Below are 26,780 nucleotides of genomic sequence, written 5' to 3'. Positions count from 1 at the left end.
TATTTTAATATGTTGATATTTAATATATTTTACATAAAAAATATATATTAAAAGGTATATTTCACTGAATTACTAAACTAACACTTGATTTTCCAAAGATTGGTTACATCATATAAAATACAGTCCGACACAATATTTTAGAGATGAACACGACCTCCTTTCAGACTCGGACAGATACTGTCTCCATCTCTTTCTCACCAAAATCCACTAGTTTAGTTTAGCGCATTTAAGGTTTCTGACTTTCCTCTGTCTATAATCAGAAAACCCACCAAAAAAAACGTCACTTTCACTCTCTGAAATGGCAGTTCCTTGCTCGCAAACAGATGACTTGGTATCAACAACACAAGTCCCTCTCATATATGAAGACCAAGAAGATGAAGCCCATCTCTCAAAATCTCTAAACCATTTAGAAACCATTTTAAGGGTCTTTGGCTTTTGTCAACAATCCTTTATAAGTCTCACTCTCTCATGGCTCTCTTTTTTGCTTCTTGGTATTGCTCTTCCTGTTGTGATGATCCATTATCTCTCTTACTGCACTACTGACTGTAAGAAGTACCAAATTCGTACCTTTGAGATTCAGGTTTTGGTGTTTCAGTGTCTGGTTGCTGCCATTTCTCTTGTTTGTATTTCACATAACTTGAGGAAGTATGGGTTCAGGAAGTTTCTTTTTGTGGACCGCTATCATGGACATATGGCGCAGTTTCGTGATGAATATGTGAAGAAGATTAATGTAAGGAAAACCTTTTTATTTTAATTTCTAAATCTGTTGTAGTTTTTTAAGTGATCAAAGCTAAGATTTTTTTTTGTTAATTTGTGGTAATTGATTTGGTTGTGGTTGATTTGTTAAGATTCATACTTGATGTGTGCAATTACTAGTCATGGCTTGAGCATTAAAGGCAGTAGAGAAGTTGCAGTGATTTTAATGGGGTCAGGTTTTGACATTCAATAAATCAAACTGTGCTGTCTGTTAATTTATCTATCTATCTATTATTTCTATCTTTTTGAGTTGGTTCCTTGCCCATTGCTTGGAGATGATGCTTTAAAAAGAAATCCAAATAAGAAATTAGCAAAAAAAAAATTGAAGTATAATATTTTCTGTTGCAGATTAACAATCAGATACATGATTCCCTTAACAGCGGATCCCTTTTCCTATAATCTCAGATTAATTATAATCATGCAATAAAAAGAGTCATGCTGTCAAATTTAGTTTACCAAAGTTGAATGTTTGTCCTTTTATTTGTACTTGTGTCATTCCCTTCTGCTCTTTTTATTGTTTTATTTATTATTAATATCCTTTTGGATCGTTTGATTGCATGGAGATACTGTTTCAAAAACAAATCCATCGAAGAAACTATCAATAATAGTCTATTGAAGAATTGTGCTGTGGAGTAAGATACTCGAGTCCATTAACAGAGGGATGTTTTCTCCTACAATTTCAGATTAATCAGTATCGTGGAATAGAATATCATGTTGTCCATTTAATGGACAGAGCTTAAAACTGCCTTTTCTTTAATCATCTGTATTATGCCATGCACTTGAGTGGAAGTTTTGATTCCTGCATAACCTGGTAAGAAAATAGTGAAGAAATCTTCCTCTGTTAGAATATCTCTGTTATAATCATTAAATTTTTGTATAGTTGTGATTGTAATATATTTTATTCATAGATGTCAAGCCATTGATTTGAAAACTCTATATATTCAGGGTTTCTTCCGCTTGTTGGCAGTATGGGTGATACCATTCCTCCTCCTGAAGATTGTTCGCGAGGCTGTTCGCATTATATATGTGCCACACCATTCTTGGAGGCAATCTGTTGCGATACTGATAGCTTCGATTGTCTCATGGACCTATTCAATCACTATCTATTTATCAGGCTGTGCTTTATTCAATTTAGTATGCAATTTTCAAGTGATTCACTTTGAAAATTACGGGAAGCTCTTAGAAAGGGATATGGATGTTTCACAGTACATTGAGGAACACATTCGTCTAACACATTATCTATCTAAGATAAGCCATAGGTTCCGAATTTTTTTCATTCTTGAGCTCTTGGTTGTGACAGCGAGTCAGGTCGTGGCTTTATTTCAAACTACATGGAATAGTGAAATTATCAATTTCATCAATGGTGGTGATTTTGTGGTAAGTGCAGAAAAATATGCTGTTGCTTTTTCCTTCTCAATTTACCATAGATTTGATAAGGAGCAACTTGTTCAATTCTAAATTCCACCTCTTGCAGAAACTTGTGTTATGCTTAATTGTGTCTTTACCTTTAAATTGAAGCATTATATGTAGATAACATCCCTCGTTACAAAATCATCACCTTTTAGCAATATCTCATGAAATTAGTTACAAAAGAAGTACAAGACTTTGGATGGAAAAGGAAAGGTAGACCTTCTAATGCAAATTGTTAAACCATACAACTCACAGCTTTCAAAGTTAGCTGAAAATATTTGAACAATACACCAGCATCTCCACGTGTTTGCATAGCAATTCTAGACTTGAGTTTCTTTATAAAATTGCAATTTTGTGATGGTTGCAGATCTCTTCTATAGTTGAGCTTGTTGGTTTAATAATTTGCCTGCATGCTGCTGCAAAAATCACACATAGAGCACAAGGCACTGGATCAGTTGCTGCTAAATGGCATTCTATAGTTACATGTGCCTCTGATGACACTTCTCAAGTGGAAATAAGCAGCAATTGTGGAAGCTCGGAGGCTGCCAATACAGGCCATTTATTGCGCATAAATTATTCAGAAAGTGATTTGGAGGCAGTTGACTATGTGCCAGTGCCAACTACTACCCAGTTGGCTTCATATATGTCAACATATCACAAGAGACAAGCTTTTGGTATGTATCTAAATCAACAATCAGTTTTGTGCACTCAAATTGTCATCTCTTTTTCACTGTAGCTGCAAATGAAAATACGTTTCATATTAGTAACTAATCAGTTCGTCCTAATCCTAAGTGGTGGGGATCCACTCATCCTAGGCTTGCTGCATGTAGCTGCTAGACTCATCATGATAGAGACTTCCATCGCATGTACAAGCAAAGAATCTCTTGCTATGATGCTACTTGAACTAGTAGTAATCAATTTTTATCAACCGCACAGAACCCTTTTGACACCCTGGTCTCTAAACCCCTAACAAATTTCAGACTTTCCCTGAGGCCAGCAGTGTTTTTTTCTTTTCTCACAACACGAAAGGCTCCCATGGCCTATACTTTTGGATGCTACTTGAACTGATAGTAAACAGGAATAGTGGGGATAGCATTCAATTCTGCAGTTAAATAAATAGGTGCCGATGTGGTGGCAAACCTTTGTTTTCCCAAATAGGACCATTCAAGAGACAACCCTTTTAAGTTAATGATGATTTTGATTCTTATGCAACTATTTATATAGCTTGAACAGATTCATTCTTCTAACAAACATCTCTGGCAACTACCAAAAAGAGGAAAAAAGTTTAGCTCCTTGGTTGCATCATATAATCAAGATCTGGCATATCAAAAGCAGATAAATGAATATCAATCTAATAAAACTATAAGTCATTCAATTTCTGTGGCTCTTTTCATTTCTTCCTTGGAATAACCGTGAAGTTAACTGAACCCCCCCTTTTCTTTTGCAGTGACGTATTTGCAGTCCAATCCTGGTGGGTTTAGTGTTTTTGGATGGACAATTGACCGGACACTCATCATCACTATCTTCTTTTTGGAGATGTCGCTGGTTCTTTTTGTACTTGGGAAGACCATAACCATCTATCATTCGTAAATTTTTTTTTTCACACAGCATACCCCATAAAACTCGCATATTCCACCCAATTTTTTGCTGGAGTCAATGGGCAGCATAATTAGTACTTTCTAGATTCTGATACGTTGTTTGTGTAATTGTTTTAGATGTATTTCTATGTTAGCAACCTTGTTCTAACATCAGGTTGCATACTAAAGTTGACAAATGAGATTGAATGCTGTTTTATAGGTTTCAATTTTCTCTGTTCCAAGCACCTTATTTTTCCCCGAAAGAACTCTTTATGATATCAGTCAGCTATAAATCCCAGTCAAATTCCTCATTTGTTGCTCCAGTTGAACAGGATTATCACAAATGATATGATAACATTGTAAGATCATAGCCAGTTTTTTTCTCGCCTGATTTACATTGCACTTTTATTTTACTTCTGATCCATCTGTGCAGCTCTACAAGGTGTTTGTCTCGATTATTGTACAATTGGGATTGGAGAATTGTTGCTCTTATTTACCGTCTCCGCAGGAAATATATAGAATACCCTATAAATGGATGATGAATGGGGTTGCTCTTCTAGATGATGTTAACTGGATTTTGTTAAAAGCAAAATCTGGTTCCAAGTGTCAAGTGATGTAACATAGCCAAGTGTTTCAGTCATGTGTATGGAGCATGATTCCTGAGAAAAATAGTTGTCTGGACAAATATCAGTAATTTTGAACGTATCATAGGGGCACGTAACATTATTTTCGGTAGAAAAAGAGTTGAGGACATTGAACTGGAACATACAAGCTTAACAATTACGTTTGCACATGTTGCTTGTTCAGTAGACAATAGTAACACCTTACCCCCCGATTTGTTTTTTCTTAGATAGCGTACTGATCTTCATCCACACTGCTGTAAGTTGAACAGGAACTGAGAAAAACAACAGTCAAAGAATTTATGAAGTGAATTGCTGAAACCAGGCAATTATAAGTGCAATTCATGTTCATGTTCGGCAACCCTTTTTCCTCTTCGGGAAACCCCGAGAATGTAGCAGAAAACGATGCCTGAACAAATTATATGCAAACAAGAAAGACATGGGGGAACTGAACAGGCTAACATGCAGAGGATGGAGATGTTAATTAAAAATAAAGAAAACAGTGGTTTTCCCCCTCTACGCTCTGGATTGAATGCTCATAATAATATATAGATAACCTTTTTCAGATTCGTTCTTCTAATAAGACATCTATGCTAACTACAAAAGTATAAAAATTCTTTAGCTGCCTGCACCACACAATCAAAGATGATAATCAGAAAATGAACCGTTGGTCTATCGGAACTATCATTTACTTGGGACTCTCGAGCCAATTCTTCCTTACTAGCACTTTCTTCGTTTTAGAGATGAAGTCGCTTGTTCTTTTTGTAAGAATAGAGCCATCTGATTTGAGAAGAGGGTCGGATCATTGATATTTTCTAGATTCAGATATATTTTGATGTTTGGGATGGATGTATTGTTGCCATGTTAGCAGCCATGTATAAACATTAGGTCGCTTGCTGAAGTTGACAAACAACTTGATGCCTGATTTCCAGTGTAAAATTTCCTAGTTCTAAGCGCCTCCAAAAGTGAACGATTTAGCTCAACAAATCTATATCGGTTCATATAAATTTTTGGCCCCATTTCTCATTTAAGATCATCTAAGTTTTTATAACATAACATCTTCAGTCCATATAAATGGCTGATTTACATGGGACATCGATTTTACAACTCCCTCGTCCATTGATAAAGCATAACAGGTGAATGAACATTCAGGACTGGAGATTTATCGCTCCCCCTACATACGGCCTCCGCAGGTAACGAGCTTAAGAGGAGTTTTGACATCATTGAGCATTCAGGATTATCGCTCCTCTACTTAATGGCTCCGCGAACAAGAATACTCATTGACAAATGGTGCTACTGCACTTCTGTGATGTTTGTTCTGTCGAAAGCAAAACCATGCCCCATGTTGGTGTTCAAGTGAAGCAAAATAAGCTCGTGTTTCAAAGTCAGAAGAAGCATATGTTTCGGGAGAAAAATACCTCTGTATTAATAAATGTCATTGATTTCAAAGTATTTTTGAGCTGTGTTCATCACAAAATGATCAGAACATTATTCCTGGTAAAGAAACAGAGAAGATTGAACTGAAACGTCCAAATGAACAATTGGGCATTCACATATTGCTTGCTTCCTCAAACATTAGGCCACAACACGTTTGGCAGTCTTCTCGATATTAAACGCTGCTGGAACTCAAAAGCCCAAAGAATCGAGAGACAAGAATCCAAGAATTTGTGAAGTAGAGTGGGAAAGCAGAGCACATGGGAGGTAAATGCATGTGCAATTCTTTTTATGTTCTGCAACATTAAACCCCTTCTACTCCCACGCGCATGAACAGGTGGGTATGGAGGGAGCTGGGGATATTCCTCCAAACCTGCACGGGAGCACATTTTTGCAAAGAAAAGGATGCGTGTACAAAATGATCTAGGATCAAGAAATACAAGTCAGCCAGAACAGACTAACAAGCGAGGATGGAGTAGAAAAAAAGAGCAAGGGGGTTAACCTTTCCACATTCTATTCACATACCGGCTGAACATCCAACCAAAAGAACTTGAGAAACACGGTAGCTGAGTAGTTGCAAATTCTATAGCAGCCATCATTGAAGGAAGCTGGTAACTCGGAAATTTACAGGGATCAGAATCAAAAGAACTAACATATATAAATGAAAAATGAAAAATGAAAAATCTTTAAACGTGTTGACAGAGGTCCAAAAGAACTTGTGGACCCATGAAAAACCAACAGAGGCTAATGACACATCAGCGAAGCAGGGACGTATATGTAAGTTATGCATCATTTGTTCGCAAATATACATCAGAATTATCTCAAAAGGTGCACCTGATTTAACACTATAAAGAGCACTTTCCAAACAAACTTAACAGGTTCTCAGATATGTTTTTTACATTGAATAATGAGAGCCTAACAAAATGCTATAGCAGCTTAACATTACTTTTCTTCTTCTTGAGCTTGATAGAAAATGCATTGACAAGCTGAACCACAAAAGCGTAAAATAGGACAGGCTTTCATGTGCTGAATTTAAAAAGCAGAAAGCTGACTATGAATAATAAATGAAGGCAACGATATCAAATACAGTCTTGGCTTTTGTGAGAGCATAAAAAGAGTCAACGTGAAAGTAGAATCAACCGAATGTCGGGGGAAATTTTAATCTGGATCAAAACAAGCAAAAATATAAAACCAGATTACATAATCATCAAACAAATAGGAGGTTCAGTACCTTACAAGTGACCAGAAATATCAGCGCCCCAATCCATTGCCTTACATCAGTTCTCTCTAGCAAGCAAAGTTTGAATATACAAGAAAATAGATTGAATAACAGTTTAGCACTAAATGAAAAGATATGTATGAATAAATCTAATCATTTATAACTGAGTTGAGAGATATTTACACTCATTCTGAACTCAAGCTGATTAAAAGAGAACAGAAACAATGGAAGACAAAGAAAAAGGTCAATACTCAGGACCTTGCGGGTCAAGGACTGCAGGATCATTACAAAAAAGGATGTAAATCCCAAAGGATGATATCCACCAATATGTGCCAGATAACACCTGGTACTGCCTTCCTTCACCAATGCTCCTGGAATCTAGACACTTCATTGTTCTTTGATTAGGCCTAAGAGTCAGAGTACAAGTTGAGAAAAAGGCACACAACAAGAAGCCCTGTTCTGGGAAATAGTGAAGAAAAGGTAAGAGGTTCACGAAATTTTTCTCAGTTGTGTACTGCTTCTTGTCATCCAGTCTATCAGCTACCTGTTCTTTGCATACTGAGGAGGGAAAGTAGGCATGAATTCTTTTGATTTTGATAGTGGGACCTCATTAAACCAGGGATGATTAAGAGCGTCGTCTGCTGTTATTCGCTGCATTAGCAATAAGCAACACCAATTAGTATAATAATCATATATTTTAAAAACCATGGGGCAGTAACAAAAACCAACTTGGAACATATGCACTACAATTACCTTATCTGGCTCATAAGTTAGGAGTCTGTTTAGCAAGTCAAATCCTGAGTCAGAGAGAACTGGAGATCCTGTGAAAGGTGTGAAAGGAAACTTCTTCCGTAATTGATTATACCTGAAAAAGAAAGCAGTATCTATAAGGTGTGCAGGCCAACAGCATTCAGATATTTTTAAGGGGAAAAAAATAATAACAGACAAGGTAGACCAAACAGATACTTACGGTTGCTGAACAAAATTTGCTTTTGCCCCTGGCAATTTTGATAACCCAGGCCAAATAGTCTCGTTTGGTGTGCCAAGAGTTTTGAAGATCTGCAATCATTTTTTTTTTCAAATCAGAAAAGAACTATGGAAAATAAATCTTACAAAAAATAAAATCAAATGAGTAAAGTACCAGAGCAGAAGTTGATTAGTACCTTGTCAAGCTGATCAATTTCACCTTTCCCTGTGAATAGGGGTTCCTTGGTCAACATTTCAGCCATTATGCAACCCACTGACCACATATCAACTGCTGTAGAGTATTTCTTTGCTCCAAGAAGAAGTTCTGGTGCCCTGCAATGTAAAAGTAACACTAGATAAGCTTAAAACTTCTAGTTATCCCAGTCCAGAAAATTACAAGAGAACTTCAAAACACAAAATAAATTAAGCATGTAAAGTGCAACTTACCTGTACCACAAAGTAACCACCAGAGAGGTATATGGCTTCAATGGGCTACCATACTGGCGTGACATCCCAAAATCACATACTTTCAACTCTCCCTGGTTATTGAAAAGAAGGTTTGATGTCTTCAAATCCCTGTGAAGCACCCAATTATCATGAAGATATTTGACACCTTCCAAAAGCTGTAGCATTAAGCATTTGACTTCACTTGTACTGAAAGGCTGCTTCATCGCTTGCATCAGCCCCTTGAGATCATGTTCCATGTACTCCATCACCATGAAGACACTATCAAGGTCCCCCATCACAACTTCTTTAACTCTCACAATTGAAGGGTGATCAAAAGACATAAGAATGTTAATCTCCCTCAAAGATGTCAAGGGGAAACCATACTCTTCCAAGTATTTGTCTCTTCCGACATTCATCTTCACTTTCTTCAAAGCCACAAATTCTCCAGTCTTCTTATCCCTGGCTTTGTACACTTTACCATAGGTTCCTTCATTGATTTCATTGAGTCTTTCATACTCGAACACACTTCTACAACCCTCTAGCATATTAAACCCCCTTTGGTTAGTAACTGTGGGCTCTTCACCAGCGGCTTGCTCCATCTCATTATCACTGGCATTTTCATCCCTAATATCATCAATGTCCATGACATCATTTTGCAATTCATATTCCGAAGCAGAGCTGCCACTGTAACCTCTTTCATCCGATAGAGATGAACTTGATCCATCTCTATCTGAGACTTCTCTCTGGAACCCTTCTCTATTAATCAAATCTGTCCTGTACACCATTTCTCCATGCATTCCTTTATCATCAATCAAAGTGGTATCCCTTGGAGAATCATCATCAGAAGCCCACCGGGACATGGCTATATTCCGTGCTTCAGGAAGCTCTTCCTCCTCCACTTGTCCCTGCTCTTGGTCATAACCCCCATCTTTCTTTGGATGCAATGAAGGAGACAAAGGCGCTGGATACTCAGATCCAATACCATCAGCTGATCCTCCATCCACACAATCCTTGTCCACCACAAGCTCCAATCCTCCTTTGACAGGACTTTTCACAACATCCTCGTCTGAAACAACATTTAAATCCCGAGTACTACTCCCCTGAACAACTCTATTCTTTGAAGAAATCTTCGCTTTTTTCTCCTCAACATCCCATACAATAGGAGAAAACTTCCTTTTCTTCTCTGCGGGCAATTGAACCCCATCTTCATTTGCTGGTATCTCACCTTCCTCATACTTCGAGGAACAGAAGGCATTAAATTGCCACGGCTCCCCTGACTGTCGTTCTTCATCTCTACAACTAAACCCACTTCGTCTAAAATCAAAACTAGGCACAATCGTTGAACTATGATACCCATTTTTCCGTACCAAACCACGATCACCACCCCGCTTCACCTCATCAAAATAACCACCACCACCCCGCCTCCTGGACACATCGAGCCGCCCTGCCGCCATATTATCAACAACCACAACACACAACTCTTCTCAATCAAAATTCACAAGGAAACAAACAAAACAACTTTTTCCAGATACCCAAACACAAACCCTAATTCAATTCAATTTCCTGTTTTTCTTTAAAAAAAACAAAACAAAACCTAGGTACTTCAAATCTATTCAGCAATCAAACAAATACATGGAAAATACCGTATACGATTAATTGGAAAAAAAAATGAAATTGATTGGAAAAAAAATCGAAACCCCAGATCGTGATTATTTTTCTTTTGTTTTTCTGGTTTTGACGGTGTCTCTCCTTGAGAAAACACGGGTAATCAAAGATCTTACCGGAGATATAGAGAGACGGAGACAAAATCAACGTTGATCGGAATCGAAGAAACAGTTGGAAAAAAAGAGGAGAGAGAATCCAAAGCGCGTTTACGCAATTATGTGCGGTGTTCTGGTTTGACCTCCGCCAGTAATTGGAATAATTTATATAGATAGTTTCTGAGTCGGCTGCTACTCGTTTTTTCTGTGGACTCCTGGGCGGTGGAGATTCTTGTCTCTTTCCTTTTTCTTTTTTATGTTTTAGACCCTTGCAATATTTTATATTTACATTTCTAATGCCCCCCCTTCTTTTGTCATTTTATTATTGTGAACCACTAGAGGTAATTAAATAAAAACTTATCATAGAATTTTATTTTTGACTCTATCTTGTTAATAAAATTAAAAGATAATTTTTTATATATTACTTTGTATTTTTGAGTTTCTTATAGAAACATTTTTATTATTTTAAAAAATTAATTTGACGGATTTTGTGTATTAGAATATATTTTAAATAAATAAAAATTTGGTAATTGTAGGGAAAAAAATTATTATGCATTTTTATAAATGAAGAATAAGATTTAATGTTGTAGTAACTCATTCTTTATATAAATGTCATTAATTACAAATCTTTAGCTTTCAAGAACGTCACCGGGCTTGCTGTGCCCAGAGAAGGGGCTGGCTTACAGAGCTTCTCGATCCGTTTTCCTGGGCTTAAAACTAGTGAACTCTCTGTTCATCCCCTCCAATCGGCCCAAATGCCTGCCTGCCATTACAGCAATTTCTCAGCTTGTATTACGCCTCCATCCCACCACCATCTCCTCTAGCAATTTGCACCTCCCGAGGTAGGCACAAACACCATAATCAATCCTCACATCCTTCATTTTATTCACGTTTGATTAATCTTGCTCGCATAAAGCCAAAACTAACGAGAAAGAAGAGTAGCGTTGCTAGAAAAACAGGAGAGAGTAATGGGACTTGCAACTTGTGGAAATTACTATGCACCGCCCCATGTGAAGAAGTTTGGCTATGATGCTCCAGAAGGGGTTGAAATTAGGGGCAGATATGATGGGGAATTTGCAAAGATCCTTACCTAGGATGCTTTGCAATTTGTTTTTGATCTGCAGAGAGAGTTTAGGAACCGCATCAAGTATGCAATGGAGTGTCGCAAGGAAGCCAAAAGGAGGTACAATGACGGGGCTTTACCAGGGTTTGATCCAGCTACAAGGTACATCAGGGAAGGTGATTGGACATGTTCGCCCAAGAAGTTGGCATCTGCCTGAGGCACACATTCTCATTGATGGAGAACCTGCAACTGGTTGCCTTGTGGACTTTGGCCTTTACTTCTACCACAACCATGCTGCATTCCGTCGGACTCGGGGTGCAGGATTTGGGCCTTTCTTTTATCTCCCAAAGATGGAGCATTCAAGGTAATCTTTTATCTGACATAATAAAGCAGCTAAACTGTCAAGCAATCATAACTTAGAAGTTTTTTCAGCACTTAATTTTGAGAATAAATCGAAACCCTTTTGAAAGTTCACAGAAAGCATCAATTAATTCAAAACATTATTTCAGCTTCAATTTATCCTCTTACCTCAATCATAGTCATCACTTGTTGGAGGAACCCTTACGCAATGTTGCTTTAGAACAACGATTGATGAAGCTATATTATTACTAATGGCGATCACGTTATTTCACGTTGAACTAAACATTTATTTATGATCTAAATTATTGGCAGGGAGGCTAAGATATGGAACTGTGTGTTTGAGAAAGCGGAGAAGATGGCTGGAATTGAAAGGGGAAGCATCAGGGCCACTGTCCTGATCGAAACACTTCCAGCTGTCTTCCAAATAAATGAAATCCTCTACGAGCTAAGGGATCACTCTGTTGGCTTGAATTGTGGAAGATGGGATTACATCTTCAGCTATGTCAAGACATTCCAGGCTCACCCAGATCGCCTGCTACCACACAGGGTTCAAGTTGGCATGACTCAGCACTTTATGAAGAGCTACTCTGATCTCTTCATCTGGACATGCCATAGGGGCGGCGTGCACGCCATGGGTGGCATGGTATGTTCCACTTGATCTCTTGCATCATTCAAAACATATTTATCTTTGCCAACAGCAACTCTTAAGAAATTTTGTACTTAAAATTTTATATCCATGTGTAATCTCTTGATTCTTAAACAGGCAGCTCAGATTCCAATCAGATACGATACTGGGGCGAACAATGTGGCACTAGAACTTGTGCGAAAGGACAAGCTAAGAGAGGTTCGAGCATGATATGATGGAACATGGGCAGCCCACCCTGAACTTATCCCAGCTTGCATGGAAGTCTTCTCAAACAATATGGGAAACACACCAAACCAAATTCACTCCATGAAGCGTGAAGATGCATCCACCATAACTGAGGAAGATCTCTTGCAGAGGCCAGGAGGGTCTCGTTCACTGGAAGGTCTCCGCCTTAACACCCGCGTAGGAATCCAGCACTTAGCAGCATGGCTAACTGGAACTGGCTCGGTCCCTCTTTACAACCTCATGGAAGATGCTGCAACCGCAGAAATCAGCAGAGTTCAGAACTGGCAATGGCTTAAATTTAGAGTGGAACTAGACGGAGACGACCTCGGAGTGAAAGTGAACAATGATCAGTTCGGGAAAGTGGTGGAAGAGGAAATGGCTAGGATTGATAGGGAAGTTGGGAAAGAGAAGTTCAAAAAGGGAATGTACAGGGAGGCTTGCAGGATTTTCACAGGCCAACGCACTGCACCAGCACCAGATGATTTTCTTACCCTGAATGCTTATACTAATATCGTCATCCATCACCCTATGGGATCATCTAGCCTCTAAATCATGAGGTTCATCGCCTGTTTTTCATTTCCTGGGATCGGTCATTTCCTATCTGTTTCAGTTCAAGTTATACACTTTACATGTTCTTAATTTTATTCTCTGTTCAAGTGTGTAAGTCGAAGATTATGATCGGCTTGTAAATTATCATGTTTAAGTTAACATTATTTTGTTTTTTTAAATGTTTTCTTTTTTTCTTGAATTTTCCATCCTGTTTACTTCTTCTCTTTTACCTTTTCTATTTTTTAAAAATAAATAAATTAACTTTAAAAAATGTGAAAACATAAGGATTAAATAAGAATTTATGAAATAATAAAGATTAATTAATTATTTTTGCTAAATCAGAGACTAAGTTATAATTAACTTTTGAAGACAAATTGAAATGAAGAAAAAGGCCGCCAACGGAATGCTTGGGAACAAGGGCGTCGTTTGGGCTTGAATTATTTGAAAAAATTGCCCACCAGATTTTATTGAAATTTGCTTGTTTCGGCCCAATTCTGACCGTATTCAAATTCACTTTCACAATTATTTCTAACATAAAAAAAGTAATGTATTGCACTTTGTGTGCAAAACAATCTTATTAATTTTAATGTGATTTATAAAATATAGTTAAATAAGAATATGTAATTATTTGTTATATAATCTTAGATATAAAGAAGAAATTATAATCTATGCATCCTCGTGCATATTAAATATATTATTATTCAATGAGCGTTCATAGTGGTAACAATTAGTGAGGTATAGTTATAATCTTTAATAATATGTATATTTTTTGAGATTTGTGACTTTAATATAAGAAAAATACATTGCAAACATTTTATATGGAAATAGTTTTTAATAAGCAATGATGTGAAAAATATGGTGGTGGTAGTATAATATTTGATGGTGATGGTTCTGGGGCAACAAAGATCATGCTGGTGGTGGTGTAGTGGTTATTGAGATTTTTTATGATATTGTGACTAGATTATTGTCTATAAAAATATTTTATAAAATTTTATAAGTTTAAAATATTTTTTAATAAATTAATTAAATTTAAAAATTAATTATAAAATATTTTATGTTAACAAGATTTTCTATAAATATTTTACAGAGATAAAGAATTAGTAAAAAAAAACCCAACATCGAAAGATAAGATTGAAAAAAAAAAGTATGCATATGGGTGTGCCAACCGAGGTCCACGTGACCGGGCCTCCTCGTACTTTTTTCCTCAAGTCGTTCACCTTTTTTTTAAAAAAAAAAAAGAGGTAGAAGATATGTAGCTTGTCTACCTAGAATTCATCCATCATAATTGTGGCTAGACAATCTAGGGTAGGTTTATTTGGCCTAGAAATAGTAAGTTTCATTACTGAAAAATGATCATTCATTAAATTTCTCTCACTTTCATTGTTTTTAGATGACTTTTTATCTCTTATCTCAAACTCAGAGATTTAAATGTTAAGGAAAAAAAATTGAATCAAGATTAAAATTGTAAAAACTAAAGGGACGACTGAAGAGTAAGAAAAAAAAGTAGGCGGACTAAATAGAATTTTTTCTAGAAATTTTGAGATTGACCATTAGATTTCTTATTGTTTTACAATTTGATCCTTTTTTGTTAAAGTTTTTAGTTTCTTAGCAAATTTTAATAAATTAGTTTAGACAATTAAAGGTTGCAAATGAAAAAATAAAGTTTGGGTTTGAAATTAGAAAAAAAAAAAAAAACCATGGTTACCATGAATTCTTATAGTAAAATGTCTAACACTTTTAATACATTTTGTAATTGTAATTTTTCTTCAGGCTCTTATGAATTGGGGAATTTAAACTTTAGGTTTTCATCATAGCTTGACCATGCCATGGATGAATGATTTAAACGGCTCTTTTTGCCTAATTGAGATTGTTACATTAAATTAATTTTATTTTTTGGAAGTTTTTTTATTCGTATTTATTTCATATACACTACTGGTTATTTGGACTTCACGAGATGGCAAAATTTTGACCCGTCTCCTTTGTCCTTGATGATTGCCATGTGGGTGTGTCCTGAAAGGATAAGTTGAAAAGTCTTCATCACATGTGATTTTGAAAAGGATCACAATAAGCCAATCAATTGTTTGATGACATGTGTTTTTGTATGGACGACCCACGTGTTGATGGCCGAACCAACAATCATTTCCATACCCAAACTTAGGTTTCATGTTTATGAAAATTTATTTTCTAGCCATCTCCTTAATCTTGAAATAAAATTATTTTTAAATCATAAATAGTGTAGCTCAATTAATCAAGTTTTATGTTTGCTTTTTAAAAATCACCAGTTTGAGTTTTACAAATCTCAAAATCACAGGAGATTTACATAGTTATTAACTTCAGGACCCGTGAGACCAGTCGAGGTACATAAACATTCATATTAATAAAATAAAATAAAATAATAACTATCACTTGCTAAGATGAACCCATGTCACAGTGATGGATACAAGTTTATGGGTCTAATAAATCTGAACGAACGATCTAATTTGCTACAATAAAAAAAATATCTCAGTCTTGCACCTTCTTATTCTTTCATGCTGTTGTTATCGAGTGGTTGAAAAATTTTATAAGAAAATTATTAATTTTCCATGGATGATGAGCTTTGGAATTTGTAAAACAAGTTTAGGGATAAAAACTTTTAATCTTAAGTTATTATTTGAGTTATTATTTGAATTTTTTTAAAGTAACGATTTGTTAAATATTTAAAATAAAAAAATAGAGTTTTTTTTATATATGAAGAAAAGATGTGTGTTCTTTATTTTATGTTATTTGTATTATAGAGAAATATACATGTAAGTATTTAGACTCTTTTTTTTTTTTAAATCCGAGAATATATAGACAAATATCTTTAAAATATTTAGAAAAATATACATACAAAAAAATATATTATAAATAGTAAAACAAGATGAAATAAGATAGTCCGGTCATATTAAGCCAAGGAGAAGAGAAAAGAGGGAGAGAGAGGAGCTCGATTTAATCAAGTTTGAGGACTCGAGACTTGTTCTAAATAAGTTTTGCATAGCAAACACTACTCATAAATAATAAATATTATTTCTGAACAGTAAATAAAACTATATCAAATTAATAAAAAAAAAAAAAAAAAAAGGTAGAGCTCGGTCTGATTGAGGCAGAGGACTCAAGACTCGTTTTAAATGATACAAAGATAAAGAATGAGAAGATACATTAATTAATGGGTCCAATCCAAAGGTAAGTCTCGCTCATTATGGCATCCAAATAAGAAGATACTCCAAAGAGGAGTTATATTTCGCTTTCGTTGCCTCGAGCGTTGTTCTAGATTTCGAATCCTTTCTTGGATTGGGAAAGTTGCCTGAACCTAATCTGTCTAGACTTATTAGGGCTTAGCAGCTTTAGATACACGTGGCAGAAACCCTGTATATACAAGCTAATCTAAAATTAATTTATTTGAAGCGTGAGAAAGGGGATCAGCTTTGAAAATACTCGAATGGCACTTGATGTGGTCAAATCCCATTGGAGGCACATGCTCGGAGGCCCAACCTTGAAGCTAAATATTGGAAGAAGAAGATAAAATAATCGACGAAAGCAGTGCTTTTGTGCTTTGTTTTCTTTAATCAACAAGGGATTGAGGGACATGCCACACGATTGATGTCTGTTTTTCCATGGATAATGATGAAGACGTTGAAAATCTCTCGAAAATCTGAGGTTTTTTTCAGGAGAGTTATTTGTTAAATGACGTAGATGATTGAAATTGGATAGCTAGAACACTTGCAAAGGAAGCTCGATGGAAGATTTATGGACTCTTCAACAGCTATTTATGACCTCACTGGGAGTTTCATGTTGAAAGTAGCGGAGCACACAAGTGATAAGATTAGAATTATCACATATAAGATAAACATGAAAAAATCAGAAAGAAAATTCTCAATCATTTAAAATTAATAAATAAATAGCAATTAAAAAATAAAAATTAATTTTTTTTATTTAAATTAAATGAAATATAATAATGAGGGATGAAATTAAAAAACAAAACAAATTAAAAAAGAAAAATGGCAATAAAAGAATAAAGACTAAATTCAGTTTAAAAATTAAATAAAAAATAAGATAACGAGGGATGAAATTAAAAATATAATAAATTAAAAAAATAAAAAAATAACGATTAAAAAAATGAGGATCGAATTTGATATAAAAATTAAATTAAATTTAATGTTGAGGGATGAAATTGAAAAATAAAATCAACTTCAAAAAGAATTAAAAACAGAACAAATAACAATCAAAAGAACGATGATCAAAATTGATACAAATACAAACTGATATAATACATATAATTTTTGAAAGGTTGAGCACAAAACCCGAGGTAAGGGAAAGAAAAAAAAATCTTATGAAGCCCAACTATTGGATCTCTGTATACACACGCCTGAACATCAAGAACAGTGAGTCGAAACCTTTCCAACATCATCATAGAAAAGCAGTGTTAGGCCGTCGAGTGACGCCTCATGCATCACCAGAATAATACATGCGTTGCACAAGCCATCTACTTTTAATTTTAAAATGATATTTGATATTTTTTAAAATAGCAAATTGCCTCTTAATCAACTTGATTATAATTTAAAAAAATCATGATAAAAAAATACAAAAAAGTTCTTAGATGTCAATTCAAAACCTATTGCTTTTAAAGGTAATCAAATTATTTTATTATACTCAAAAAAATGAAAAATTTTGCTTTAAAAAATAATCTAGTCATTTCATTATACTTCAAAAAGTTAAAAAGATTGATTTACCCTTGATCAATCTACTAATGACTAACGAACCCTACGGAAAAGACTTTATTATCCCCGACAACAAGGTTGTAGGTTTCTTTGAAAGGGCAAAACAGTTATATCATTCTTCTAATTCATAGTAAAAGAGACTGAGCATTTTATAAATTTTTTTTAATGAGATGTTTTTTCAGAAAAAAAAGGGGTAAAAAAAAAAGGAAAGGAAGAAACCTAGATATTATACAGCTTATAGAAGATTGTGAAAGGAAGCAGAAAATGGTGGAAAACACTATGTTCCCATTGATTTGACTTTCGGCCTAAATCAATACCTCTTGATTCTTTGCCATACGAATAAAAGATTAAAAAAAAAAAAAAGGTTAAGGGACTCTTATGCATTTGTCCTGGCTTTGGCTAGGGCATACCCTTTACGAAAGGTGACCTATATTATACCGGTAGAAATTGTAAAAGAACAGATAAATAATATAGATGATCTTGCCTGCCTGAAATCTAATGAAATCTCTTCCCCTTTAATTAAAATGCCACTAGGAGTATTAGCCAATCAAATCCCATTTCTTTTTCTTGTCATATCACCCTATTTTATCTTTATAATCTTGAATTATTAAATTTTTATAAAATTTCGAGACAATTCTTATTTAAATTAATTAATTTACAAAAAAATTATATTTTAAAATATGGATAAACAACCACTAATAAAAATAATGATAATGTATAATAACGATATTAAAAAACATGATTATATTGGATCTATACTATTTTTTGTATACTTTAACTTAGTTATTTTTATAATAAAAAATTCGGGGACCAAGGGATATAAGAAACCGTTTGGGAACGCGGTGCAAACCGCATTCTCAAAAAATTTAATTTTTTTTTTTACTAAAATTTAATATGATTTGTATATTTTTTATCGTTTTGATGTGCTGATATCAAAAATAATTTTAAAAAAATAAAAAATATATTATTGGCATGTATTTTGGCACGAAAAATTATTTAAAAAGCAATCCCTACCACACTGTCAAACATACTGTAATCATTCCATGAGAATTGAGACACTAATCATACTCTAACAATACTGATGTTGCATTGCTACATTTATGTGACAATTGAGACACTAATCATTCCATGAGAATGAAGATCTCATTACTCGGAACGAGGCAACCATACCAATAATGCTGTGCCATCAATTATTACATTTCTTTTCACGAATCTAGACCGCGCGATTTGGGGATGTCAATTTTTGGATAGCTGGGCGTGTATATGAAATTTGATTGATGTTATTTTTTAAAATATTTTTTATTTAAAAATATATTAAAATAATATTTTTAATTTTTAAAAATTATTTTTGATGTTAATATATTAAAATGATTTAAAAATACTAAAAAAATAAAATAAAAATTAAATTTTTTTTAAAAACACTTTTAAAATACAAAAATAAACAAGTTTACTGTACTTTTAATTCTATTATTGTGTTTGTAGACATCATGGTAATATTTTATTTAAATATTTGTGTAATAATTTGGATGAGGAAATGTTAAAAATAAAATAAATAAAAAGTATTTCAATATCTTTAAAAATGCCAAACAATTATTTGACCGGATGTTATATCGCGATCTCGATGGCTACAATTGTTCCGGTATTTCTAGGGGTCCACTGGAAATCTGCGGTGCCGGAAATATTGAATAAACTAGTGGCTGTCTCCTTGCGCCTTCCGTTTTCAAAGAGGGCAACAACCTAAAAAATGTCGTCGGGCAGGCTGGCAAGGATGGTTTTAGTTCTTTTCAAGTCTTGAAGAGATCAAGTGCTTGCATGGACACGTGGTGCTGGAGAAGAAAATTGCCTTGTATTTTACATTTTCTGGGAACTGGGAAGAGCACTGATTGACATGACCTGGCTGAATGCTATTGGTGGACATTGCCTTCTGAAAAGGAAATCCAGCTCCATGATCAATATGTACTGATTACGATGTTGGAAGCGGCTAGCTAGCTAGGTCTCACCCTCGCATCAAAAGAAGGTGAAGAACACTCCTAGATCATGGGATATGTGGGATGGATCGATTAATTTTGATGTTTATGTATTTTGACTTCAATGGCTGGACAAGAAATTAGACGAGTGAATGTAGTAAAGATTATTTTTTAAAGTGTTTTTTATTTGAGAATGTATTAAAATAATATTTTTTTATTTTTTAAAATTTATTTTTAACATCAATAAATTAAAATCATAAAGAAATATATTTTAAAAAAATATTTAAAATACAGAAACAAAAGGACACTAATGATGACCATTGATATTACACGTGATTTGAGATTTACAGGAAGTTAGTTCAGAAGCTATTGGAGATGACATCTCGCCTTCCTCTTGTCTTGGATTCTAATTTCTAGGTACTAGATTCTTTGACAACAATTGAAGGAATGAATTAGTGGTTGGTGTTCTTGTAATAATTTAGATATCATGAAACGGTGAAGCAATAGGTAAAAAATGGTAAATTTACGAGAGTTTACAAAGACAAAAAATCGATATTTTTTAATCTTATTATTATTATTATTATACATAACTTTATTCTAATATATTTTTTGTTGATTTAATTTAGTCTTTGATTTATAATGAAAAATGGAAGAAAATATTTTAAGAACAAATGGAGTCTAAAATTTAGGGTTTTGTTTTTCCTCGTATGAACCTCACGGTACGGCCACTCCTTTGGAACTTTCACTTGCACATGACTGCTTCTAGAGATAAGAATTAATAAAATGGGCAGTGACGTGGCAACATCTCTCTATCAGTAGAAACAAGTCATTTTCCCAAACATTTTAATTTGTATTACTATTATATATACAAACGACTTTGGCTAGGATTTGGTTGTTGTCGTTTATTGATTGATGAAGTGAAAACTTTAAATTGAATAATTAATCGGTGGGTTATGGAAGCCACTTCCACGTACGCTATCCTGTAAATAGGAGACTATACGATGATCACATAAATCACAATGGAAACAAGTAGGCACGCATGAGAGAGTAAAAAAGATTAACGATGCATAAATCAAGATTAAAAAAAATCACAAAATTTTCAATTTAAGACGTTGAAGACATATTGAAGTTCTAATTAAGTTACGCATGGCAACATCACAAAATTTTCAACAAGAAAAAATCAATGACATTCAATCACAAAATTCTCCCACCAACCTCTTGACGTCTCTCCTCAAAGATCGCCAATATATCTTTCACAACAATTACCCTTAAGCGTCAAGCTTCTCACCAATGATATAATCCGATACAACTACCAATAACTCACTCTTTTTAAATTATCTGGAAAAAAAATAATTATTCTTGATTATTAAATCACTCTCCGTAAAGTAAGCTATCATGAAAAATATTTATAAATATCTCGGGTCACTAGGTAAACAAGTTATTCAACACAAATTCATTCAATAAGTTTAGATCGAACACAAACTTCACAAATACACTCTCTTCCTTTTTTTATTTTTTTCTTATTCATTCAATGAGTTCAAACAGAACACAACCATTTTTTTACTATTTCATACATTATCTCTTAAGCATTCATTAAGTTTAGACATAATACAACATTCACAAATATAGTCTCTCACCTTTTATACTCTCTTATACATTATTTCTCTTATACATTTCACTAACTTAAGCATCGAATGATCTCTCATTCTTATATGGGATTTGTTTTGTAGGGGAAATCAAGTCCAAGAATAAAGGCTACATTCAAATCCAAACACTTTAAGCTCAAAACACAATAATGAAAAGCCCAAATCCAATACGAAGTTTTTTCAAATTCCTTGTTGGAGATAAGAAATTATTTTAAAAGGTCAAATTGTCTATAACATTTATTAAGAAAAAAAAAGAGGGGGGAAAAATTGAATCGGCCTGGATCTCTTGACTACCATAATGAGAAAGTCCCATGAATGTATATTAACTTGTAAAAAAAATTCTTTTGATTAAAAAAATTATAATACTTTCTCATTTCCTTCATGTTAATTCATTCTAATTTTTGTGATCGAGGCCCACTCTTTCTTGTTATAATTAATGGGAGATATAATGACATGCCGTTACTTTTTTCTTTTCATTTCCCTAACCTAACATGAAGAGGACAATTATAGAAAAAACTAGTTCCTTGCTCATGCTCGCCGCGTGTAGAATTATTTTTTTAACCTAAAAATATATAAATATGTTAGAAAGTTAAAAATTTAATTCATATTGGCCAAAACACTTTTCGAATATATAAATGATGACACATTGCACGATATATTTTTTTAAAGGGTATTGAAACGATAACACACTGGATTAACTCAGACCGACCATGATTGCCCTACGAAACTCGCAACGTGGATATGAAACAATGATAAAATTATGGAACCCACATCGAAACAAAATAGAAGGCCCAATTAATACAAACCAAATATTGAAAGGAAAAGGTGAAAAATAAAATAAAACGGAACAACGAAAAATGAATTGAGTAAGCCTATATCAATGGTATGCGCAACGCCGAGACAAATTTTTCAACCTTAAAAAGAACAGAAGTTAAGGTAACGCTAGGATTTCCAAATAAGTGAAAGAAATTTGAAACTCGGGCAAATCTCTCTCTCTCTCTCTCTCTCTCTCTCTCTCTCTCTCTCTCTCTCTCTCTCTCTCTCTCTCTCTCTCTCTCTCTTTTATATATATATATATATATATATATATATATATATATATATATATATATATAAACCCCAATTTAATAACATGAAAAAACCAAGCAAACTAAGGTTAATCTTTTAAAATCACAACCTATGAAATCCCAGAGTTGGGCTAAAGCAAGAAACTCAATCCTTAACCAATTTAATTTTGAATGACAGAATTAGAAGAAAAAAAATAGCAATAAAAGAAATCGGACCAAACATGAAAATAAAAAAAGAATGAGGATGAAATTGCAAGAAACAAATAAAATCTATTGGTCATTCCAAAAAAAATTCAAAAGAGTAGGGATTAAATTTGAGAGATGACAAACTTAAGAAATATAAAATTAAAAAACTTTCCAATTTGAAGTGATTTTTTGAAATAAAACAGAGATTGAATCTAAAAAGAAAAGAAGTTTAAGGGTTGTTGTGATATATTCCATAGACAACGTGAAAATTGATTCAGATGAGAGAGAAATGAAGGGAAAAAAGAAAATCAAATTGGCGTCAAACCAGATATTATTTTCATACATGGGCCACCCAGAAACGAAGAGAACATCGAGACGCATCAAATGACATGACGAAACAATTTTTACACCACAGCAATCAGACACACTTGCCACACGAAGACGATGGAGTGGCTGATGTGTTGACGGGTGCACAACAAGTGTCAACAACTTTTCGTATTTTTCTAAGTGTCAAAAGACAACATCACCCCACAACCAAATAGCTATTGATAAAAAAACCATTATAAAATGACAAATTCATCTCCACAAAGATGCTTTGAGAATTTTCATTTCAAAGGTGACAGAGTTATTGCAGTGTTTTAAACAAAGTAAAAAACCAAGAATGCCCCTACGAATAGTTAAGTTAAGTTAAGGTAAGCTTCGCTTTTCAGGATACTAAAATAATTTTATTGTATAAAAATTTTATGAAATGACAAATATGCCCCTTAACAATTGCAAAATGACATGATCAACCCTATAAAAATACCAATCTACCCCTAGAGGTTAGTTCAAATGATTTTTTTCTTAGGGGTAAAAATATAATTTTACTATTATAATCCACAATAAATCACGTCTATTTAGACAATACTTTTCCATGCAAAATAGGTTTTGTTAATAAAAGTTAATGTATTCAAATTTTTAAAACTGATGCTCTTAAAATCTAATAAAAACATAGGTACTGAAAAAGATTTTCTTTTTTTTTCAATCTAAACCCAGTAGCAAAATTGAATAACGAACATGCTATCATTTAACATATTAGATAGCACGGTAACAAAATTAAAATAACTCAAATGGATAAAATAACTGGGTATTCAAATAAAAGAAATTAATAAAAAATTTGAGTATATCAAATTTACATTTTTCTATGATGAACAATTCCAATAAAAAAATTTATTTTTTATCTATGTTAAAGTTATCAGCTCAACGCAAGGCCCAGCTGCGGGTCAATCATTAAAACTATAATTTGTAGATTCTCTCTCTCTCCCTCCCTCTCTCTCTCTCTAAGACGACAGCAAGATCCTGGTCTACATCCGCCGTGCACCTGGCAAGATCTTCCCCTACTATTTATAGAAACTTGTCTCGCTCCCTCTTTCATTTCTATCGAAACTCCATTGGTCCACGAGTTCTCTATCTCCAACTAAAAAAACTATTGCTCCTAGAATAACTTTATTAAGGTCAAAAAATTTAACCTTACCCGTCCATGCACAAGACCCAATAAACTTACGTGTCCCTATTTTAGCTCTTGAGCATGAAACTTCTCGCCTTCTGATTTGATAATAAGCTGGGCCCAATTCAGTGGGGCCCAAAGAAACCCCTACAAACGCCACGTTGATAATCCCAACCAATCCCCTTCCTGTGCTGTTAAACTCACTGTCTTCACACGTGTCTTCCTCCTTCATGCGTGTCCACAGTCCCTATAAAATACCACCACGACACCACCTTGCATTCGGTACCTCCATTTAAGATAAACAAAGCGAGGGGAGAGAGAGAGAGAGATGGATAGTAGAGGAGGGTGTTGTATTGCAAGATATTCAAGTGTTGGAGGAGAGAACGGCATGTCAAAGGTGGACCGAATCATGTTAAGGTTCAGGCCAATAGCGCCTAAACCAGCCACGGCCACCTCTGGTTCATCTGTTTCAGGTGGTGGGTCATCGCCAGAAATGAGTGACGTCAGCCCTAGGTCTGGAAGAGGCAAGAGAAAGTACAATAATACCAGCAAGGGTACGAATAGCAAGAAGTGTAATAGTGGTGGTAATAGAAAACGAAAGGTTTTAGGTGAAGAGAATAAGGCGGTGGTCGATTCTGTCGTAACTCTGCCTCTTTTGCCGGAAACACCTGATCGGAAAGATTTCGGGACGAAAGAACTCAAGACTGAAGTGTTTCCGGGTTCCGTTTCGCCGAAGCCAGTAAAAAGTAAATGGCTTAGTTTTGATGGCAAAGTGAAAGATCAAGCTGGCCATCAGAACACGGTCGGCTTTGGTGTGTCAGCGGATCAGACGGTTGTGATGCCACGAGTGGTGAATATAGTGGGATCGTGTGTTACAGTTGAATGCGTAACTGACACGTGGGTGGATTTGGATGGTTTAGGGCGTACAGATGATGAGAAGAAGATTAATATGGAGAAGGACACGTGCCCAGGGTTTATATCTGACGGTTATGGGAGGGTGACGTGGGAAAATGAGGCTTATAGGAAGATGGTGGGCCAAGGGGAGGGAGGAGATCATCAGGTGTTTGTGTGGTTGGCGATGAAGGAGAAAGTGCCGATGAAGGTCACCATAGCAGGTCATAAGGCTTTCACATGCAGGGTTAAGGTGCAGTACCAGAAGCACGACACGTGTAGGGTTAATGGGAAGGAGAAGATTTCAATCGTTACGGTGCCGTGTGATGTGTGGAGAATGGACAGTGGTTGTTTTGCATGGAGATTGGACGTCAAGACTGCTCTTTGTTTGGGCCGGTAAAGAAGAGAAATTAAATCAAAGAAAACTAAGCTGGCGCCTATCTTGTGATTACGTTGGATTGTGCAGGTGTTTATATTATTATTATCATTATCAATATCTTATGACCTAATTAAGTAGATGTATTAGTTTTGTTAATTACCTTAAAACGATGCTTTAACATGCATGGACATGATGATGATGATGGTGATTATAACCTTAAAATTGTGGATATTCTTGGTTGGTCCAGCTTACCTAGTGTTTGCTTTTTTTAGAACTTTTTACTGTTCCCCCATGTTCCTATCATGTCATATCTCTCTTTACTTGCTTTGGGTGTTTTATGTTCGCTCTTCAAGTATAATTTGTCGGGAAGACATTTTTGAAAGCAGAGCTTCATGTAATAAAAGATTAATTTAAATCATTTCATTAATTATTCTCTTGTGCTTGTTTAAATCTTTGTCGCCTGTCGTATATTACGATCTCCCATGGTAGCAGAGCGGGAGAAGGCGGGGGAGTTGCTTGGAAGTGGGCTAGCGTTTGAGGTGGTGCTTGCACGGCTTTTGATTGGGTTTCCCGTACGTTTGTTTAACATGTGTATGATAGGAGATAGTTTGGACGTAAAAAAGTAAGCTAGAGAGAGAGAGATGATGATGGTGGAGGATGCCAGGGTGGCGTGGTCTTTTTCAAGAGGAGAGAGAGAGAGAGTGGGGATGTTCGTACAGGGCGGAAAGAAGAAAAAAGATGATGCTCGGAGACAAGGGTGAGGACATGAGCTGGGATACAGGGCTCCACGTCCACCCGGGGGAATAATTTGAAATTTTGGAATTTATCCTTTAATGTGCTGGTATTGAGTGGTTTTTGCCGTTGTGATTTTAAAAGGTTAATTTAAGTTTAAGAAAAGTAATTGTAGTTGTGATTTTAAAAAATTTATACATTTAAATTGTTCTAAGATAGATTTTTGAATGTAAAATAAATAAAAAATAAGTTTTTATTAATAAAAAGTAGGCTATTTAGTTTGTACAAAACCTAGGTTTTAAAAGACAAAAGCTATTTGGTTAATTAAATGATATTTTTTAAAAAAAATAATAATATCCACCACAATATCAAATTATAAGAACATCTAAATGATTATAAGAAAATCTAAATGACGTGGGAAACTATTATAATGATCTATACCAAAATGATTATTTTACTCTTTTTTAATATAAACCAAATAACTTATTATTTGAGTAATATGTTCTTTTTCATAAGGATCTATTGCTCATTACTGTATTGATGAGGGATAAATTGGTCTTTTCACATTAATGATGCACGGTAAAATAATTATATTATCCTTGAAATCAGAACATTTAAGACTGATGTTCAAGGGTGTTTTATATATTCTTAATATTTC

The 26,780-nt window shown here is 34.6% G+C and overlaps 3 protein-coding genes and 1 pseudogene across 11 annotated transcripts; 3 read left to right on the top strand and 1 right to left on the bottom strand.

Annotated features, from left to right (window-relative positions):
- The first annotated feature begins 115 nt into the window (after positions 1–115).
- Positions 116–4,126, top strand: LOC7484461 (uncharacterized). 2 transcript variants are annotated; one of them, XM_052446112.1, is made up of 5 exons: positions 398–545; positions 658–730; positions 1,702–2,133; positions 2,534–2,840; positions 3,614–4,126. In XM_052446112.1, the coding sequence occupies exons 2-5, from the start codon at positions 692–694 to the stop codon at positions 3,754–3,756; spliced, it is 921 nt and encodes a 306-aa protein (XP_052302072.1). In that variant the 5' UTR covers positions 398–545; positions 658–691; the 3' UTR covers positions 3,757–4,126. The 2 variants fall into 2 exon arrangements, with proteins under 2 accessions (XP_002318706.4, XP_052302072.1); XM_002318670.4 differs by having other exon boundaries at positions 116–730.
- A 1,230-nt stretch (positions 4,127–5,356) lies between these two features.
- LOC7484460 (cyclin-dependent kinase G1) lies at positions 5,357–10,394 on the bottom strand. Of its 8 annotated transcripts, none has more exons than XR_008057004.1 (8): positions 8,430–10,339; positions 8,180–8,315; positions 7,987–8,075; positions 7,770–7,881; positions 7,561–7,667; positions 7,029–7,423; positions 5,782–6,405; positions 5,357–5,681 (listed from the first exon to the last, which is right to left on the bottom strand). XR_008057004.1 is itself a non-coding variant. In XM_024582499.2 (6 exons), exons 1-6 carry the CDS (start codon positions 9,881–9,883, stop codon positions 7,261–7,263), a joined length of 2,061 nt encoding a protein of 686 aa, XP_024438267.2. In that variant the 5' UTR covers positions 9,884–10,339; the 3' UTR covers positions 6,982–7,260. The 8 variants fall into 8 exon arrangements, 1 of the variants encoding a protein (XP_024438267.2); XR_002977083.2 differs by having other exon boundaries at positions 5,357–6,220; positions 6,300–6,405; XR_002977085.2 differs by having other exon boundaries at positions 5,357–6,170; positions 6,300–6,405.
- A 444-nt stretch (positions 10,395–10,838) lies between these two features.
- On the top strand, positions 10,839–13,142 carry LOC18103804 (malate synthase, glyoxysomal-like; annotated as a pseudogene).
- Positions 13,143–24,397: 11,255 nt separating this feature from the next.
- On the top strand, positions 24,398–26,317 carry LOC7454532 (uncharacterized). Its single transcript, XM_024582050.2, has 2 exons — positions 24,398–25,477; positions 25,883–26,317. Exon 1 carries the CDS (start codon positions 24,449–24,451, stop codon positions 25,409–25,411), a length of 963 nt encoding a protein of 320 aa, XP_024437818.2. The 5' UTR covers positions 24,398–24,448; the 3' UTR covers positions 25,412–25,477; positions 25,883–26,317.
- The last annotated feature ends 463 nt before the right edge of the window (positions 26,318–26,780 follow it).

This window comes from Populus trichocarpa, chromosome 12 (assembly GCF_000002775.5).
Source record: "Populus trichocarpa isolate Nisqually-1 chromosome 12, P.trichocarpa_v4.1, whole genome shotgun sequence".
NCBI lineage: Eukaryota > Viridiplantae > Streptophyta > Magnoliopsida > Malpighiales > Salicaceae > Populus > Populus trichocarpa.
This window is presented reverse-complemented; position numbering and strand designations above follow the sequence as displayed.

Excerpts from the sequence above, each read along its gene's own strand:
- LOC7454532 (XM_024582050.2), top strand. The coding sequence starts at position 24,449 with ATGGATAGTAGAGGAGGGTGTTGTATTGCAAGATATTCAAGTGTTGGA.
- LOC7484460 (XM_024582499.2), bottom strand. The coding sequence starts at position 9,883 with ATGGCGGCAGGGCGGCTCGATGTGTCCAGGAGGCGGGGTGGTGGTGGT. Across the intron at positions 7,882-7,986 it reads GCAAATTTTGTTCAGCAACC|GTATAATCAATTACGGAAGA; the intron begins GTAAGTATCTGT and ends TTTCTTTTTCAG. Across the intron at positions 7,668-7,769 it reads TAACTTATGAGCCAGATAAG|CGAATAACAGCAGACGACGC; the intron begins GTAATTGTAGTG and ends TTGCTAATGCAG.
- LOC7484461 (XM_002318670.4), top strand. The coding sequence starts at position 299 with ATGGCAGTTCCTTGCTCGCAAACAGATGACTTGGTATCAACAACACAA. Across the intron at positions 2,134-2,533 it reads TCAATGGTGGTGATTTTGTG|ATCTCTTCTATAGTTGAGCT; the intron begins GTAAGTGCAGAA and ends TGATGGTTGCAG. Across the intron at positions 2,841-3,613 it reads TCACAAGAGACAAGCTTTTG|TGACGTATTTGCAGTCCAAT; the intron begins GTATGTATCTAA and ends TTTCTTTTGCAG.